At 35.9% G+C, this 18,916-nt stretch overlaps 4 protein-coding genes across 4 annotated transcripts; 2 read left to right on the top strand and 2 right to left on the bottom strand.

Moving 5' to 3' along the window:
* The first annotated feature begins 2,040 nt into the window (after positions 1-2,040).
* Positions 2,041-5,136, top strand: LOC145028559 (heat shock protein 83-like). The gene is made up of 3 exons (XM_078977253.1): positions 2,041-2,422; positions 3,004-3,284; positions 3,386-5,136. Exons 1-3 carry the CDS (start codon positions 2,143-2,145, stop codon positions 4,937-4,939), a joined length of 2,115 nt encoding a protein of 704 aa, XP_078833379.1. The 5' UTR covers positions 2,041-2,142; the 3' UTR covers positions 4,940-5,136.
* Positions 5,137-6,834: 1,698 nt separating this feature from the next.
* LOC145028558 (small ribosomal subunit protein eS10z-like) lies at positions 6,835-8,233 on the bottom strand. Its single transcript, XM_078977252.1, has 5 exons — positions 8,123-8,233; positions 7,970-8,018; positions 7,595-7,874; positions 7,382-7,520; positions 6,835-7,051 (listed from the first exon to the last, which is right to left on the bottom strand). Exons 1-5 carry the CDS (start codon positions 8,123-8,125, stop codon positions 6,965-6,967), a joined length of 558 nt encoding a protein of 185 aa, XP_078833378.1. The 5' UTR covers positions 8,126-8,233; the 3' UTR covers positions 6,835-6,964.
* A 4,052-nt stretch (positions 8,234-12,285) lies between these two features.
* Positions 12,286-13,578, top strand: LOC145028557 (NAD(P)-binding Rossmann-fold superfamily protein). Its single transcript, XM_078977251.1, has one exon. The coding sequence runs from the start codon at positions 12,385-12,387 to the stop codon at positions 13,393-13,395; it is 1,011 nt and encodes a 336-aa protein (XP_078833377.1). The 5' UTR covers positions 12,286-12,384; the 3' UTR covers positions 13,396-13,578.
* Positions 13,405-16,552, bottom strand: LOC145028556 (uncharacterized protein At3g49140-like). Its single transcript, XM_078977250.1, has 10 exons — positions 16,340-16,552; positions 15,914-16,106; positions 15,562-15,664; positions 15,400-15,467; positions 15,134-15,307; positions 14,923-15,048; positions 14,464-14,811; positions 13,996-14,148; positions 13,792-13,887; positions 13,405-13,661 (listed from the first exon to the last, which is right to left on the bottom strand). The coding sequence occupies exons 1-10, from the start codon at positions 16,438-16,440 to the stop codon at positions 13,557-13,559; spliced, it is 1,467 nt and encodes a 488-aa protein (XP_078833376.1). The 5' UTR covers positions 16,441-16,552; the 3' UTR covers positions 13,405-13,556.
* Positions 16,553-18,916: the final 2,364 nt, after the last annotated feature.

Below are 18,916 nucleotides of genomic sequence, written 5' to 3'. Positions count from 1 at the left end.
ATTTCAAAACTTCAAAACTTTTGGGTTCAAATTTAAACTATAAAACCTAAAGGGGAAAATATGAAACCTTTTATAACAACAAGGATCAAATAACAAATAATTTTAAATTAACATTTAATCACATAATTATCCATATTTGATTTATTTAATGATTTCTTGCAAAACAATTTATCAATTTACTCAAAATAATTAATCAATTATCTTATAAGGAAACAATTATCTTATAAATTGATAATTATCTTTAATTAGATCAAGAATATAGTCATATATATCATAAAATCGGATTTATATTGATCTAACATGATAAGGTAACTATCCATATGCAAAAACAGCAAGAAATCCCGAGATAAGCATTATCTGACGAGTTGACTCGTCGAGTCAGGCATGGACTCGTCGAGTCTGCATGGACTCGGCGAGTCCAGCCTCCACAATCCAAAAAATCGAATTTTTCAGTTATACAATGCATCAATACAATTGAAACCAAGCTAGGCTCTGATACCATTGATGGGTTTTGGTCATAAGACATCCTATGTGCTCATACAAACCCTAATGCTTAGATCTAGGTTTCTCTATTGTACATGCTTTGAATCCAAGACTATAAACCCTAATTCTAGCATACATGTAATCATATTAATATGTAATTAGGTTTAAGATCATACCTTGATTGTTATGTAGCAATAACAATCCCAATTCCTCCTTTGAATTGACTTTGGAAGGCTTAGAGTCACAAGTGTCACTCCTCTAATGGCTCACAAACACCATAAGCAAGAGGATGAAGAGGAGAGAGGTTGAAGGCTGCCAAAAACGTGTGTAAAACCTTACAAGAACATTGGCCACGTTTTTAAGCCTTAAGGGGTCTTTATATAGTTGGGCTATTAGGGTTATCTAACAAGGAAACCCTAATTTGGATGCTTAAGCCCTAAACAACCCATAAACTCCTTTAATTAAGCCCATGGACGATTTCCTTATGGGTTTCCCATTAGAATTCGCCCATCCCTTAATACAAGGCAATCCATGGCCCAAATTGCAATTATCCTATAATTACAATTCCAGTCCCTTAAGTTTAATTAATCTCTTTTAGTCACAAAACTAATTACCAATTAATTATTGACTAATATTAATTAAACAATATGATTTCTCCTTTAATATATTATTCCCATAATATATTAATAAATCATATTTAATCCTTACTCTCCATAATTCATCCTATCAAGTTGCTTTGGTGAAGGCAACCCAAAAGGACCATGCATCATCGGGTCAAGTACATACCAAAATAGTTATGGACTTAGACACTAATCCAACAGTTACGACGTGACCATGTAGGGATCACGACGTGACAATGAGTTTTCTCGATTATTTTAGATGGACTCTGTCACGACGTAAAAGCATTGCCATCACGACTTGACAATGGTTTTGATCATGGCTAAAGACTCTAAAGATTATTCACATGTTAAAAACTATAAAAATTCCTTTGTTTTTTAGTTGCTAAAATAATTGACAACCTTTTGAATAGTCTACTAACGATTGTAATTTGGTTTATATTTTTTGTTAGATCTCATTATTGAATGTCAAATATTTTTCATCTAATTTTATATTAAAAATAAATAATTTATTTATTTTGAAATAAAATAATATATATATATATATATATATATATATATATATATATATATATAATTTTTAATTGTATAAAAGTTAATCATAATATATGTTTATTTAATAAAAAAATAGTTTGGATTAGTGTAAAAGATGGAATTGGATTATCGTGGTTAAACTTAAGACTTAAGAGCCTTTTGGGCTGGGCCGGCTGGGGATGATAACTTGTATGAAGTTTGGATCGGTCTCTAGCTAGAGCCTAGAAGATAGGGAAACGACGTCGTGTCATGAACTTGTACAGCAGAGAAGGTATTACCAGGTCGTAGAAAGAACTGGAGAAAGCGTGGAAGCATCCAGAACAGACCCGAACCTCACTCAAAACCTCAGGTATCGTAGAAGCACCTAGAACCACCACCTTCATATAAAATCCCTCATACGCATCCCTCTTCCGCATAACTGATTCTGCGCAATTTCTCTCTACTTATATCAATCACTCTCAAATTCTCCAACTAATTTTCACCGTTTTCGTTTTCTGATAAGACTGCAATGGCAGAGGTACAGATGGCCGATGCAGAGACGTTCGCTTTCCAGGCCGAAATCAACCAGTTGCTGAGTTTGATCATCAACACTTTCTACAGCAACAAGGAGATCTTCCTCCGAGAACTCATTAGCAATTCTTCTGATGCGTTGGATAAAATTCGATTCGAGAGCTTGACAGATAAGAGCAAACTGGATGCGCAACCCGAGCTTTTCATCCGGCTCGTTCCTGATAAGGTTAACAAGACCTTGTCGATCATTGATAGTGGTGTCGGAATGACAAAAGCAGGTAAATTATCGTATTCATTTTTACGTCTTCGATCGATGAATTCTGTTGTCACCTTATAGTGTACATCGTGCATTCCTTAATTTGTAGTGTTAATTCATAGATTTAGGTCCTCTATTACGTCGATTCGTAATTTTATCGTTAAAGTTTATAACTCCGCTCTGTTTCTGTTCATGATGTGTCAATTTCCTGTGGATAGTCTAAAACGATACCACGATTTGCATGTAGCTTATACCTAACATATAATTAAGGATCAGTTATGATTTAAATAACTAGTTACAAGTTTATGCGGAGGAAACTTAGGTTTTACCCTTGGTGATAATTTATAGTGTATATTATATCTTCTTAAACTTACTTCTTTGTTCGTGTAAATAATGTACTGTGTCATCTGCTGTTATTATCTGGCGAACTGGTCAGAGATAAGGCCAACTGTAGGTCGTTTGGTTAAATATTAGTCGCTAGTTAAGCAGAACTAACATGATTTACATCATTCGATGATCCTATGCTTCTTATAATAGTAATATCACCGGCGTTTTGCTCATAATTCAAAAAACAGAGTCTAAGTGGTGCTTCGATCTATGCAGATTTGGTGAACAACTTGGGAACAATTGCTAGATCTGGAACCAAGGAATTCATGGAAGCACTTCAGGCTGGTGCTGATGTAAGCATGATTGGACAGTTCGGTGTAGGTTTCTATTCCGCGTATCTAGTTGCTGAAAAAGTCATTGTCACCACCAAACACAACGATGACGAGCAATACATCTGGGAGTCCCAAGCCGGTGGTTCATTCACCGTTACCAGGGATGCTGACGGTGAGCCACTCGGTAGAGGAACCAAGATCACTCTCTTCCTCAAAGAAGATCAGGTATTTGCACAATTCAGTTGACATTCTTCTTAGTTATCAGTTAGTGAGATTTATAGTAGAATTAGTTTCTAAACCGTGGTTTGATGTTCTACTTTGTGTAGTTGGAGTACCTAGAGGAAAGGAGAATTAAGGATCTGGTGAAGAAGCATTCCGAGTTTATCAGCTATCCGATCTATCTATGGACTGAAAAAACAACAGAGAAAGAGATCAGTGATGACGAAGATGAAGAATCTTCTAAAAAACAAGAGGAAGGTGACATTGAAGAGGTTGACGAAGAGAAAGAGAAGGAAAAGGGTAAGAAGAAGAAGATCAAAGAGGTTTCTCATGAATGGGAGCTCATCAACAAGCAGAAACCAATCTGGCTACGCAAACCAGAAGAAATCACCAAAGAAGAGTACGCTTCCTTCTACAAAAGCATTACTAACGACTGGGAAGATCATCTTGCAGTAAAACACTTCTCAGTTGAAGGACAGCTCGAATTCAAGGCGATTTTATTTGTTCCCAAAAGAGCCCCGTTTGATCTGTTCGACACACGTAAGAAGATGAACAACATCAAGCTATACGTGAGGAGAGTTTTCATCATGGACAACTGTGAGGAGTTGATTCCTGAGTGGCTTGGGTTTGTGAAGGGTGTTGTTGATTCTGATGACCTACCACTCAACATCTCCCGTGAAATGCTTCAGCAGAACAAGATTCTCAAAGTTATCAGGAAGAATTTGGTGAAGAAATGCATTGAGATGTTCAACGAGATTGCTGAAAACAAAGAGGACTACAACAAATTCTATGAAGCATTCTCCAAGAATCTGAAGTTGGGTATCCATGAAGACAGCCAGAACAGGCCGAAACTTGCAGATTTGCTTCGATACCATTCAACAAAAAGTGGAGATGAGTTGACCAGCTTGAAAGACTATGTGACACGTATGAAAGAAGGGCAGAAGGATATTTACTACATAACCGGTGAAAGCAAGAAGGCTGTTGAAAATTCACCGTTTTTGGAGAGACTGAAGAAGAAAGGGTATGAAGTGTTGTTCATGGTGGATGCTATTGATGAGTATGCGGTTGGACAGCTGAAGGAGTATGATGGGAAGAAGCTTGTGTCTGCTACAAAGGAAGGGTTGAAGCTTGAAGATGAAACGGAGGAAGAGAAGCAGAAGAAGGAAGAAAAGAAGAAGTCGTTTGAGAATCTATGCAAGACGATTAAGGATATTTTGGGAGACAAAGTGGAGAAGGTTGTGGTGTCTGATAGGATTGTGGACTCGCCTTGCTGTTTGGTGACCGGGGAGTACGGATGGACTGCTAATATGGAGAGGATTATGAAGGCACAGGCGCTGAGGGATAGTAGCATGGGGTCTTATATGTCCAGCAAGAAGACTATGGAGATAAATCCTGATAATCCTATTATGGAGGAGTTGAGGAAGAGGGCTGAGGCGGATAAGAATGATAAGTCGGTTAAAGATTTGGTTTTGCTTTTGTTTGAGACTGCTCTGTTGACTTCTGGGTTTAGCTTAGAGGATCCTAATATGTTTGGAGGAAGGATCCACAGGATGTTGAAATTGGGGCTCAGCATTGACGAGGAAGACGCTGGGGATGATGCTGAGATGCCTGTTTTGGAGGAAGAAGCTGCTGAGGAAAGTAAGATGGAGGAAGTTGATTAGATTGTTGTTGTGTTGTGCTGCGTCTGAATTGGTCTAGTCGGAGTTGTTTAAATGGTTGTCTACAGTGCTTCGGGTTTTTTTTTTCTTTTTTTTGACTTCAACTTGTACCTGTGATGGAGTGTCTTTTGAGTCTCTTTACTTGTACTTGTTATGAAGAATATTTTGAGTACTGAGTGCATATTCTGGTTCATATAAAATCTTGAACGTTGTCAATTTTTGTTGGATGACCTGTTCTTTCTGCTCTCAGTATTCATTTTTTAAAATCGCAATATATTTATAACATGAGACTTGCTTGCCAAACAAAAAAACGGGTCAAATTATTTTATGTTGTGGTGCGCCATCTAGCTTTGGTTATGGTGATCAGAGCTGAATGAAGTGACTTTTCGCTAACACAAAAGAGCAACCCCAACTTGTTTCCGTTTATTTAAAAAACCTGATTTTTCATTTTTTTTGCAATGTGAGCTATATTGCATGTTTAAAGCATTCAACTACTAGCAAAAATCGAGAGATTTTTTTGAGCTTTTCCTTTTAAACCGAAAAAACTTACTTGATTGCGATCTATCACTTTTTATCGCTCACAAATCCGTGAAGATAACTTTGTGCAATAGTTTTTTTTTTTTTTTTTTTTTTTTTTAACCATAAAAACTAGGTGTGGTGCCATAGTATGAATTTAAATAAAAACTTTAATCTTAATAAAAAAAATAGAAATGTCATTACTTCAAAATAGAAAAAGTCTTCTAATAAGAAAATTACAAGCATTAAAAAAACACAAAAAAAACATATTAACTTTCATCAGTAAAAACAGTTTCAAGCTCCTCTCCTGCCATATACCGTTCATATCATCTCCATTCTTTTCATGCCATTTGAACGATATTCTTTGTGGAACCTTTTTTTGTAACTTGCCTTCAAATTGATCATGTTTTTTGCCTTTTCTTGTCTTTGCATCATCTGAAATATCGATTTATGATTGTGCCAATACCTTTCTTCAGATTTCCATCATTTGGTGATTTTGTGGGTTGAGTTTCTCAAAGGATTTCGAGTTCGGAATCAAAAATGGATGCTTGAGTTTCTTGAAGCGACATCTGATCGAGACAAAAAATCAAACGGATTAAAATCATGTCGATTATGGTCTGTATTTGTGTGTGTAGGAACTGTTGTAGGAATTTGAATATGATAACATACCCTCATAGTGATAAAGACCAATAAATCGGTTTTTTGATTGTTCGAGTTATTGAAAGAAAAAAAAAATATTGAAAGATTTTATTTGTAGATAAAAAAATTAAAAAATAAAAAATAAATAAATTCAAATTTTAAAAAGTTGACCATTTGTTGTTGGAAAAAGAAAAAGCAAGAGAGAGTGTGAGGCCAAAACTAAACTGCATAGGAAACCGCATTGTGGGAGCGGTATCCCCATTGCCAATGTGGCAAACCACGGCCAAACAGCTGCTACACCCTTTGGTCTTATAAATAGACTATAACCTACGTTGTCACTCACAAGGTAACAAACTGTCACATGAAGTCAAAATCAACATGCTACCAGAAACTAGATTATCAAAAAACCTATCTCAAATAGGTTACTAAAAACCTAACTTAGAAGCTATTTTATTAGCTGCTTTAGAAGTCAACCAAACATTAATGTGCAACAAACACATAACATGATAATGAGCTGCACAACAATAATGTTGGGCGTCAAAGTGATAATTTATTGAAATGCTCACAAAACGAAAATCATTGTTAAAACTATTAATGAACATGTATAATCATACATTAAATATTTTAGAATAATAATCTACTCAAAATAAAACTTTAACTAATAAATGACGAATGGTCATCAGCATAGAGGCTTATGGTTGGGAGTATTAAAAACATGAAAGCAGCACATCCAAATCCAAATGTATCATAAAAGCAAAATGGCATTCATATCTAGACAAAAAGGTAGTAACAATATTCCAATAATATCACAAAGAAAAAACCATAAAACAGAAAACCTCAAATTAAAATAAAAGTCTGGAACTAATAAAAGGTTTAGGAGAAACTAGAGCTTGGTGGTGCACCAGCACCGCCACCATAACCACCACCTCCACGACCAAAGCTGGGTCTCCCACCATCACCCTGCAAATTCAGTTCATAACAAATCAATAACAGCCTTCCAATATAAATCACTGCTTACATATTTGTTACGAATGTACATCCATAATCCAAACTTTCCATGGGTCAAACAATCAATATAGCTCAGCTTGAAAAGAATTACTTAAAGAATTTTTGAAACAAACAACATTAAATATGAACTTAGATCATGTACTTCTTCTTTTACGAAAGACAATAGAACTTGAAAGGGTTAATCTAAATCCAATTTCGGCATAAAACTAAAAGCATTTTTGAATTCAATCATAACACACCCGTCGTCAAGAAATGCAAGCATAAAAACAGTGAAAACATTACCCTGTTAAAAGCAGGCTGGTAATCCGCCGGAGCTCCACCCTTCTCGCCACCAAATTCCCCAGGAGGTCCTCTAGGACCACCACGGTATCCATCCCTATCACCGAATCTCGGTCTGTCCCCTTCAAATCTCGGTGGCCCACTACAAAAATTACACCACAAAAATAAAAAATCCATCCAAACAAACCCCAAATGAAGATGTAAATGTTAATTTACCGTGGGCGATCGCCGGGAGGTCCGCCCATGGGACGGCCGAGGGGCTTGGCTGACTTCTTGAGAGTAGCAGGTACAATATCAGATGGAAGGTTCAGGTAAGTCCTCAAGAACTCGATCCCGTCATTAGTGAGATACCAATAGTAATGCATCCAGGCAAATGTCTCACGCACGTATTCCTTCGATTTGAAGCTTTGCATAAGCTTAATCACCTGCAAATTTGGCACATCGATATCTGGATGTTTAGCCAAATTGTAATCCTTCTTTGCATAGCATACTCCCTCTGCATAGACAATAAACCCCCATAACAATTAGTATCATCAATGCCGTTAGACATATACGAAGCTTTATTATGCATACGAACGGAGTAAGTGAGACCTTGGAAGAGGTATTTGGATATCGCTCTACGATTCTTCTCAGGGATAATCTGAAAATGTCAAAACCCAACGGATATCAGAATCTCTGAAATCTCAAAATATTTTTGTGAACATTACAGCTTTACAAGATTAAAAACAAGGAGAGGAGATTTACCATGGCTGCTGCTTCACTTCGAGATTGGTAGACGGGAGGGAGGGTTCTTGTGTTTGCGGATAAAACCCTAGAATTGATAGTAAGCGTTTTTGTTGATAGACATGTTGCCAAGTTTAAAGCCCGTTTGCATGGCCTGTAGAGTATGCGGGCCGGACTTTAATGGAATCCGATTTTTTTTTGCATATTTTAAAGTATCATCTTGTAAATCTTAAAACAAATCCTAAATGTAAGTTTTTTTTTATCATATTTTATCTTTTTTTTTTTTTTTTTTGATATTTCTCATTTTGCGACAATTTTAGAAATTTTGTTTTCCATCATTTTTTAGGGAATTTCATTCTCTTAAATTAAAATTCTATAAAATTGTAATGAGTTTTACAAGGAAATAAAACCATTCTATTAATTTAGTAATAAATTCTCATAAATACTTCAAATTATTTAATTTATTTTACAAAGTTTCAAAGATTACATTCTGTTATATAAAATATTACATTATAAAATATTTCATATTTATATATTGATATTAAATTTTTATTTTTAATAAACTCGTGTAATACACAGGTCTCATATATAGTTACGTAAACAGATTACATAATTGAATTTTGTGATGACAATTATCATAATCATTATATTTTTGGTTCTTATGATTTCGATAGTTTATTTGACTATGGTTTTATTTTGTTTCGTGATTTATCTAAATTTGTTGGATTTTTTTCTTTTCTTATTCATAACTAGTTTATAACCTTTGAAACCATAATTACAAAATTAATTAAACTTTCATAATAAAAATTCAAAATTACTAATCAATTATTTTAAATAAATTCTTAATTAATAAATATTTTTTTAGTTATATAAAATATAGTCGTTGATTCAAATAAATTCGTGAAATTATATCACCTTATAATTTGTATTAATTTTATTTTATTTGTTATTCTAATATTATTAATTTAATATAATTAGAGTAAGAAGTTTAAATTTTGAAATGGATAATCAATAAGTTGACAAGTGATATGATATTAATTAGGATGCCTAATATGGTGACACAGACAAAACAACTAGTTTGTTATTAGTATATAGAGATTTAAATTAACATTCTAAATATTACAAAATAACTCATCCACCTTTTTATTACCCTTTCTTACTCCCACCACCACTCTCCTCCCATGGAGCCTATTCATTTCCCATCTCACTCTTTCGTTACCGGTTAAGAATTACCACCATCCATCGTTGCTAGTCATGGTCCATGGCCACGACTATAATATAAGGCAAGATACTCATCAAAGCATGGAGTGACTAATATATAGACAATTAATTTCGAGACTGAGAGATTGAGCTAACCATAATCATATTCTTTTTCTGTGCAAATGTAGCTAAGTGTCTTCCTCTATTGGTCATAGTTTCTTACTGTTTCAGCCGATGCTTGTTTCCGCACGAGTGAACTGTGACATCCCCATTTTTACGGACAGAAAAGACCGATTTTGTTTATGATTTATTTGAAAATCAGAGTAACATTTTAAATAAAAATGTTGTGGAATTTGTCCCAAAACAAAATATGATAAAGATTTATCAAAAGTATTTTCATAGAAATGTATTTCATTAAAAAGACTCGGGATGTCATGTTCAATACAGCTCATAAGCATAAACAATACAACATAGGCCTTACTACATTATTCCGTATTTACAGGCCTAAAATCCCTTAATCTCTCATCCCAAGACATCACATATATGTTCATGCGCCACTACCTATAATACAAGAAACTGAGTAGGTCGGACTTGAGAGCCTGGTGAGCACACATAGGGTTTTCAACCCACAATAAATAAGTTTATTAATTTCATCAATCAACAATAACCCGGTTACCCATTCCCGTTATCCTCTCATTACGTCCCTAAACACCTATCATAAGGGACATAGCCTAAGGATCATCATCGGGATAGACACTACTGCTAAGGGGATTCCTCAGCAATAAATGTCCTTAAGGCAACCATATGGGTGATGAAGTACACCTGGTGAGCACACAGTTCAAATAAACACGCAGTTCAAATAAACACCTATAGGTTGCGAGTCTGTTAGCGTTCCACTGGACTCTCTAGAATAGTCTGTGGTCGTCATCTATACTCTGTCAGATGTCTGGATCATCAATAACATCTATAATGAGGCCTCTCATTATTTTATTTTGCCACACAACAACTATTACATCTACCCATGTTTTACCCAACACATTTTGTAGATATAAAATACATATACAATTTGGTTTTAGGGTTTAGTGGGAATGGAGGTTGGATGAGAGGATGTCCAAGGGGGCATAATGTAATTAAATATGGGCAACAACCCTAAAATTTAGGGTTTAGGAACTGTACGAGTATGCCTGGCGTAATCACATGTACACCCAACGTACTCCTTCCTCCACCCTGTCTCATTCGATGACTTACGTCCGACGTACAAGGCTAGTACGCCCAAAGTAAGTGGCCAAACCGCAATTAAAACAACATTCAGGGATGAAAAAAAGTACCTGACAACGGGTGTTACACTCATTTTCCTCACCTTAATTTAATACTAGGAGGTAATATGAATCGACTCTCAGGTTAGAAAGATATTATTTTGAAAGCGATGGCTAAACTTTCCAAATACAAAGTTAAAACCCTTCATGTGACTGGTAGATTGATTTTGATTAAGTTAGTGTTGGGTTCTCTTCCTACTTTTTCTATGTGTTTATATAATGCTCTTATTAGTATCTTAAACACTTATGCGTAACAAATTCTTCCTTGGTGTTGAGTTGGAAGAATAAAATATGGATTGGACTAGTTGGAAAAATTTCTTAGCTTAGAAAAAACATAGAGGTTTGGGTGTTAGTAATATTTTTGTTTTAAATAGAGATCTTCTGTTCATGTGGGTTTGGCGGCTTTTACTAATCCTTTTTCTCTTTGGGCAGAAGTTGTTAAGCCTATTAATGGTGATAAGGCGTATATTGATAGTCTTTTGCCCTCGAGGAGGAGTTATATTTGGATTGATATTTTGAGATCTGTGTTTCGGTTGAGAGATAAAGGCTTTAATTTGTTATAGTTTTGTAATAAGAAGATTGGAAATGGCTCCTTAACTTCTTTATGGGACGACATTTTGGATATGATGGTCTTCTTTAAAAAGTCAATTCCCAAGACTTTTTAATCTACAGTTGGACAGACAGGTGGCAATTCAAGCTAACATGGAGCAAGGGTCTTTGCTTGATTCTTTTTCATGAGTCTCTTTGGTGTAATGCTAGGCCTAAAAAAGCTGGATTGAGTGATTTTAAAACCTCTTAGATATTATTTGATGTCTATTTGTTTTGGCTAGTTTCTTGCTATTCTTCTTCTTCTTCTTCTTCTTCTTCTTTTTCTTCTTCTTCTTCTTCTTATTATTATTATTAGGGATAATAGTTATAATACACTCAAAGGATAACATAGTTTAGATTGTGTACATATATAGTCATTTATGTTTATTTTTGTATATATTTAGTCATTTATGTTTTTATATATGTTTAGCCACTTGTATTTTTTATCTTTGTACACATATGATCATCAAACTTAATGCTCATATATGTACAAAATAAAAAACATAAGTGATTAAATGTGTATACAATTTAAACTATGTTACCATTGGACTGCATTATCCATTTTTAATAAAAAATTATCATTCAAAAAAAAAAAAAAGACAATAACTAATGATCAATAGAAATAATTCAAATACTTTGAAATTATCTATAAAAAATATATATTTAATAATGCAAGTTGAATTCAAGCTCCATCAACAGATGCATGTATAGTGTTTGAAAAAAAGAATAAGAATCCAAGGCAGCTTTTTTTAAGTTAGAACTCGATTCGATTCATTACAGGTTTCTCATATTTGTACACAAACTCAAACTTAATAATTAAGATAAAAAATTAATTACTCGATTACAGTTGGGACTCCGACTAGAGCTCAAAAAGGAAAGTAATGTTATATAATTATATTATCTAAATTTAATTAAGAATATCGATAGGCCATTTAATTTTCAAAACCATAATATAAGTTTTTAAAGGTAGATTTGTTTTCGTTATGATAAATATTCATTTTACTTAGCCCTAAAAAGGCTAAAATTAATGTCTCTTTATCATTATTATTTTTGTTTCTCATATGCATGGAAATGGACGGCGACTATTGACTCCAAAATAATCCACTAGTCAAGCTATGCTATGGGTCCTTTCTCTACAAATACGAATGCTGTGTTAGTTAGTTGTTAGCTCTATCGTCAATGGCGACCATGATCGGCAATCTCAGTCCCTCCGCCGGCAGATCGCCGATCTTCATCGACGCACCGACAATCCGGTCAGTTCTCCCCTACCGATCCCTAATTAACCACCTCCAAACATCTCTCGCTGCTGCCTCCTCCGTAATCCAATCCCCGATTCGCCATTCGCACCAAACGTCCTCGTCATCCACCCTCCTCCTCATGCCCTCATGGTCTCTCTCCTCAACGACCCTCCCTTACATCGGCGTCAAACTCGTCACAACCCATCCCAACAACTCCGCCCTAAACCTACCTGGAGTCCATGCCAGTTACGTCCTCTTCAACTCTGTCACCGGCGAAACCCTAGCATCAATGGACGGAACCGAACTCACTCTCCGCCGTACAGCATGTGTCTCCGCCGTCGCCTCACACTATCTCTCCAACAAAAACTCTCGAGTTTTGCTATCAGTCGGCGCCGGATCGTTAGCTCCGCACTTGATCAAAGCTCACCTAACAACGCGCCCGAGCATCAATCATGTCATGATCTGGAACCGAACTTCACAAAAATCAAAAAAACTGGCGGAAGAAATCGGGAATGAAAGCGGAATGGAAGGCGTACGGTTTGAAGTTTGTGAAGATATAGCTCCGGCGGCGGCAATGGCGGATATAGTGAGCTGTGCGACGAATTCCGAGACGCCGCTGGTTTTGGGGAAGTGGTTGAAGGCGGGGGCGCATTTGGATCTGGTTGGGTCGTATAAGCCGTCGATGATGGAATGTGATGATGTAGCCGTGAAGAGAAGTAGGGTTTTTGTGGACAATGAAGCGGCGTTGGTGGAGGCCGGAGAGTTGGTGGGGGCGTTTGAGAGAGGCGTGATGAAGGAAGATGAAGTTGCAGGTGATCTGGTAGGGTTGATCAAAGGGGAGAAGTTTGGGAGAAAAGAGGAAAACGAGAATACTGTGTTTGTATCAGTTGGGTCAGCCGTTGTAGATCTGTTGAGTGCTCAATTAGTATACGAGACCATAACAACCAAATAAATTATGACATGATACAACAACAACAATGCAATAAAATTAGATGATTGTTAAAGTGTTGGCTTACAATCTAATCTTGTAGATTATAAAGAATGATGAAAACAAGCAGCAAAAAATGGCTTGCTATGTACACAATAAGCACAAAGGTTTGCCTACAATTTTTATTAGAGTTCTGTTTGATGTGCTTCTTTCTGCTTCTGTTGCTTGCCTGGGATTCTTGGAAATAGTAGATTATTCAACTGTCTCTCTGCACTGTACTCCGAAGAGGCCTACATAACCCAAAAAGTGATGTTGTTACATGTCTTCACCAATAATAGCAATGAATTTTTTTGCAACATATATTTAGAAAACATTTAGTTCTATTTTATAACTTAAATTTAGGAGAAGTTGGTAATTTACCTTCTTTTTAAATGCAAAGCGCAATGTTTGAACTTGTCTTCCAGAACAAACTCTTACATCGAATCCCAAACTGTCAACGCCAATAACAGCTACCTCCTGTCATTAGTTGCAATATAACTCACATTATCATCTTCCTCACACACAACAATGGAGTATAATAAAGAATCTTCTAGAATGTTTAAAGATGAAGCAAGTATGCGTTACCTCCACTTGAATACCCTTACATCGCCAACACAACGATTTAAGGGCTATTGTTGTCTTTTCTCCACCAGATTTGAGACGAGATATGATTTTTGCAGCTGAATGCGCAATAGCATCCGGTCGAGCCCTTCTAAAATCTTCCACTTCAACAAAAGTCTGTGAAACATATTTTATATTAAATGTATATATCAATATTATGTACATTTTTGGCTCTAAGTATAGCTGGTTTTTGCAGTTTTGGTCCTTATTGAGGTTCTCTTATAATGTTTTTGGTCACTGTTTCAAGTTATTTGGAGATTTTTGGTCACCGAATTTTTGCAGATTGTCATCTTACTTGGAATAGGGACTAAAAATGTCATAAAAACCTCAAATAAGGACCAACATTGCAAGACAACTTTAAGTGACGAAAACTGAAAAATAAAAACATCCATACTCAAGGACCAAATATGTAATATCAATATCCCAAAATACCTGATTCCCATGTGCTGAGATCAAATGGATTTTGACCATCTCTAGCTTATAGTATGAAGTCCCATTTCCTGAGACTTGATCTTTCTGTAATTCCTCTTCTGCATTCAAATCATCTTGAGATGAATGCCTATGGCCATTCACAACACCTAAATCATCATCATCATCATCTTCTTCTTCTTCTTCTTCTTCTTCTGAGATTTGATTTTCTTCTTCATTGTTAGATTGGTCATCAAAAATCTGTTTGTTGATGACAGAATTATCTTCAACAAATGCAGATCTTAGAAGGCCTTGAATCGCAAGACCAGCTGGAGGCTGGTCCATGTAGTCAACCGGATCATCGGATACAAACTGCGAAAGGAATTTCCCCCAAAACATCAAATTTTGTTAAATATAACTGTTCAGATTAAGTGCTTAACCCATAAAGCCTTTTAAAGTACAAACAAAACAACTCCTTCTTACCTCTGCCATCTGTTTGGCAAAATGCATAGGATGGGAAGACCGCATGGTTTCCAATTTTGCCCAGTCACCAAGGGATCCATCAGAATCCTCATCATCTTCCTCATCTTCTAGAAGCGAAACCCATTCCTATGAAATGTAGGCATGATAAATAACGATTATAGTAACCGTTTTTTATGTGAGAGAAAAACAAATAAAGAAATGAAACCATCACATTTTCATATCCACCACTGTCATCGTCTTCATCCTCATCATTGTCATCATCATCATCATCATCAGATCCACTATCTTCATCATCAATTTCCTCCATATCGAAATCAGACTCTAATTGACCTATCAACTCCATCTCACTCACCATTTCAGTTGTATCTAAGCCTATTATGACTTGCTGCATTGAGTTTGATTCGTTAATTAACTTGAAATTGGATTCAATTCTACGGTCTTAACTGAAATCTAAACCCTTAAATTCAAGTTCCTTACTACAAGGGTATCCTCGGAAGTAAGAGTTTGAAGAATGTCTTCATCATTTTTCACTCGGAAATATATATCTGAGAGGCATTTATAACAGGTAATTTAGTACAAAGATGGTTTAACACTTGACATTATCAAGTATGATAGGGGGATATTGACAGTGTAACTTACTCCCATGTTCATCAGTTACATAAGGCAAATCTGGCCAGAAGATATTCTCATGGCCTCCATCACCTATCAGACCTGAGAACATAAGCATTGCTTTGCTGTTTACCTGACAAAATGACATGTTTGCAATCAATATCATACGTTCATATGTGATGGGATATCTTCAGTGCAGGGAATGGGATGATCAAAAAAATGTTCTATTTTACAAGTTACCACACATGTTTCTAGATGGAGGCGGATGGGATTTTTGATCCTAACATTTGAGTTTCTCTAATAAAGATCTAACTACAATGAGATACATATGCTTCCAAATTAAGCTGCTTTTCAAATTTCAACAAAATATTGGTAGAATTACCTCAATAACAGTCCTGCTAGTTTCAGCAGGTCCAAGTATGGCGTCTCCATTCTCATCCGATTCTTCAGAATCCGAAATGTCCTCAGACGGATGGTACCGTTGTGGCTTCGCTTGTTTCACTGGACCTGAAAGCTCCTCCGCCGAAGCTCTAATTATGTTCTTTGTAAAATTGTTCCTTCTCGTAATCTTGTTGCTGACAAAAAAACCAATGCAAAACACACTTTTCAATACTGTTATCCCCAAAATCCTCTAGCTTTCGTTAATTTAGTAAGCTCGTTCATTTATGAGCTCAAGCTAAGCTCATGTTCAACATTTACCAGCTGATAACAGAAATCAGATAGATTTAAAAGCTTATAAGAGACAATAAAATAATTTACTTCCAGCAAAAGATAAAGCGAAAAAACTTAATTTGTACGAAATCGATACCAAGGAATGACGAAGCTGCGGGAGTGAGAGAGGAGGCGGCAATCACGAGCAAAACGGCCGGCAGGGATACGGAAGGAGATTGCCGGTTCAATTGCCAGCATTTCCGTGTTCGATTGGAGATCGGTGAAAGAAAGATTCCGTAATCGTCGTTGTCGACGAGAGAGTTCTTTTATTGTGGTTCAGTTTTATCCGATTATATATAAAAAAGAGTTCTTTTTCCGTAAGGAGGATGGGTGTCTTTTGTTTACGAATATTCTATTTGGGGATGCAAAAAGACCATAAAACCTACCGCGACACAGGAAGAATGGAAATTTAAAAAGGAAGCGCAAAAATCAAATAATTTCTAAAAGCTAATGGTTTGAAATTTTATACAACTTCTTAATTATAACTTTTGAATTTTGTGAGAGTATATATTTCTAACAATTATGATTATATCTACCGACTTCTCATTTGATTTTATAACGGCTATAAGACACAACCTTAATCACATTCTTAAATCTAAACATTTGTCCACAATCCTTATCATTTTCTTAAATCTAAACATCTGTCCATCATAGGAGTTTCACCTCCGCCTTTTTGGTTTAACAACACTTTTCTAATAGATCTGATACTACTATGCCAAAAACTTCATCTACATTGAACCCTTAATCATCACAAACAAAAGCTAAATCTCATAGATTTCCGATCCATCATGTTCAATTCTCCATTTTACTCTTCCAACTCATTGTCTTAGTTGCATGTCTTTAATTATGGATTGCCTGCATCGATCAATCAATCGGCTGACGACTCAACGATTTCAGCTTCAACTTGTGGTTTCTTTGCTAGAACTAAGAGGGTGTTTGGATAAATTAGTTTATAGTTTATTTAGCTTATCCCCACAACAATAAGCTGATTTTTAATGTTTCCTATCAAATCACTTACACTTAACTTATAGTAGTAGGGATAAACAATAAACTATAAACTCTTTTTTTTTCTATCCAAACAAGCTCTAAATAAAAGTTTTTGTAGGCTTTGCCTTTACCTCATTTTTTTTTTTGCTAGTATGAACTTGAAGTTCTTTTTATATTTAAAAAACTCATAATCTTTACTATATTATTAAGGATATTGCCCATTTCTTGAAAAATAAGAGGTACAACATATATTACCTCATGTACAATAATATTAAGCATATAAACGACATACGAATTATAGTACACGGATGATATACATATTATAGTACAAGACCTTACCTAATCTCCTAAACAACTGCCATCTAACCTAACTCACATTGACACCACCAAAGACTTCCCCTTTCCAACTTCATCCGATGCTTCGAGGGAAACCTCTGCTTTGGTGAATGCTCGTGTGGAGTGGAAAGAAACCCCAGAGGCTCACGTAGATCAGGGCAAGATTTTTTAGATCTGTAACGGAGCCCGGAGGCGCACATAGATCAGGGCAAGATTTTTTAGATCTGTAACGGAGGCGGTGATGAACCGATCTGTGCGTCAGGCGAATTTTAGATTGATGGAGACAATGATTGATTATCTGTCGACGAAGATCAGAAAGTACAAGCACAATCAATCCCTCTTCTTTCCGTCTCCATCCTAATCACCTCCACCGTCGGTGACACGTTGTCCATTCACCTGCCAAGCTTGCTTTCCGCCTGATTTCTCTGGAATCGAAGATGTTTCGTTGATTTCCATCAGAGAGATTTATGCAGCAAAATGGACCTTGCGATCGGCTCAAGATCTGTTTCAACAGTTGAAGAAGATTTCTCTCCAATCGGAAAGGTATACTATACACCTTTAAAGCTTGATTCTATTTTGTATTCTACAGATCGTCATGTCAGTTTTACAATGTTTGCAACTAATAACACTGGGTCGGTTTTTGATTTCAACTAATAACACTAGGTCGGCATTTGATTCCCGAACCAAGTCCTTGTTTACATTTGCCCTAAATCACAAAGAGAATCGTAAAATACTAGTCGTTGCAGGAGGATTTGGATGCTCCTACTGGGCAACGTTATAAAATGAAAGTTGTCCCCTTTAGTAAGAATCAAGAGGCTCACCATTGGATGCTCCTCCTGGGCAGAGTTGTTTTGTAGGAACTTCAATTGTTGGTGTTTGTTTTTCACTCTGGGACAGCCTCTGAGATGGAATCTTTTCAATCAAATCAGATGTATTTAGCTTCGGTGTTGTTATGTTAGAGATTGTGAGTGGGAAGAAAAACTGACGATTCTTTCATAAAGAATACACCCACAATCTTATCAGATATGTTAGTTTTTGTTTCAACTTTCAATTGAATTAACCACTGTTCGTCATCTTCAATGTGTTATGGGTTTTTTTCAGGCATGGGGATTACATAAAGAAGGGAAATCTTTGGAACTGGTTGAAGAATGTATTAATATTAAATCGATGAATTTATCAGAAGTGATGAGATCAATCCATGTGTGGTTGTTGTGTGTGCAACAGAGACCTGAAGACAGAATTTGCACTTAATTACTATTTAACCATTTGTTCTTTTGTTGTTCGATTTGCTCTAATCATAATCGGTTTTGCATTGTTCTTGATGAAAAGAGGAGGACAAGATTTGTATGAT

The sequence above is a fragment of the Lactuca saligna genome, chromosome 2, assembly GCF_052625555.1.
Source record: "Lactuca saligna cultivar CGN05327 chromosome 2, ASM5262555v1, whole genome shotgun sequence".
NCBI lineage: Eukaryota > Viridiplantae > Streptophyta > Magnoliopsida > Asterales > Asteraceae > Lactuca > Lactuca saligna.
This window is presented reverse-complemented; position numbering and strand designations above follow the sequence as displayed.

What these genes read in the sequence shown, in the direction of transcription:
- LOC145028559 (XM_078977253.1), top strand. Translation starts at nt 2,143, where the DNA reads ATGGCAGAGGTACAGATGGCCGATGCAGAGACGTTCGCTTTCCAGGCC. An exon ending in TGTCGGAATGACAAAAGCAG is followed by an intron (nt 2,423 to 3,003) that starts GTAAATTATCGT and finishes CGATCTATGCAG; the next exon opens with ATTTGGTGAACAACTTGGGA. An exon ending in TCTTCCTCAAAGAAGATCAG is followed by an intron (nt 3,285 to 3,385) that starts GTATTTGCACAA and finishes TACTTTGTGTAG; the next exon opens with TTGGAGTACCTAGAGGAAAG.
- LOC145028558 (XM_078977252.1), bottom strand. An exon ending in ATCCAAATACCTCTTCCAAG is followed by an intron (nt 7,875 to 7,969) that starts GTCTCACTTACT and finishes TTGTCTATGCAG; the next exon opens with AGGGAGTATGCTATGCAAAG. An exon ending in ACCAGCCTGCTTTTAACAGG is followed by an intron (nt 7,052 to 7,381) that starts GTAATGTTTTCA and finishes CTGAATTTGCAG; the next exon opens with GGTGATGGTGGGAGACCCAG.
- LOC145028557 (XM_078977251.1), top strand. Translation starts at nt 12,385, where the DNA reads ATGGCGACCATGATCGGCAATCTCAGTCCCTCCGCCGGCAGATCGCCG.
- LOC145028556 (XM_078977250.1), bottom strand. Translation starts at nt 16,440, where the DNA reads ATGCTGGCAATTGAACCGGCAATCTCCTTCCGTATCCCTGCCGGCCGT. An exon ending in CTTCCGAGGATACCCTTGTA is followed by an intron (nt 15,308 to 15,399) that starts GTAAGGAACTTG and finishes AACTCAATGCAG; the next exon opens with CAAGTCATAATAGGCTTAGA. An exon ending in TCTCAGCACATGGGAATCAG is followed by an intron (nt 14,149 to 14,463) that starts GTATTTTGGGAT and finishes TATGTTTCACAG; the next exon opens with ACTTTTGTTGAAGTGGAAGA.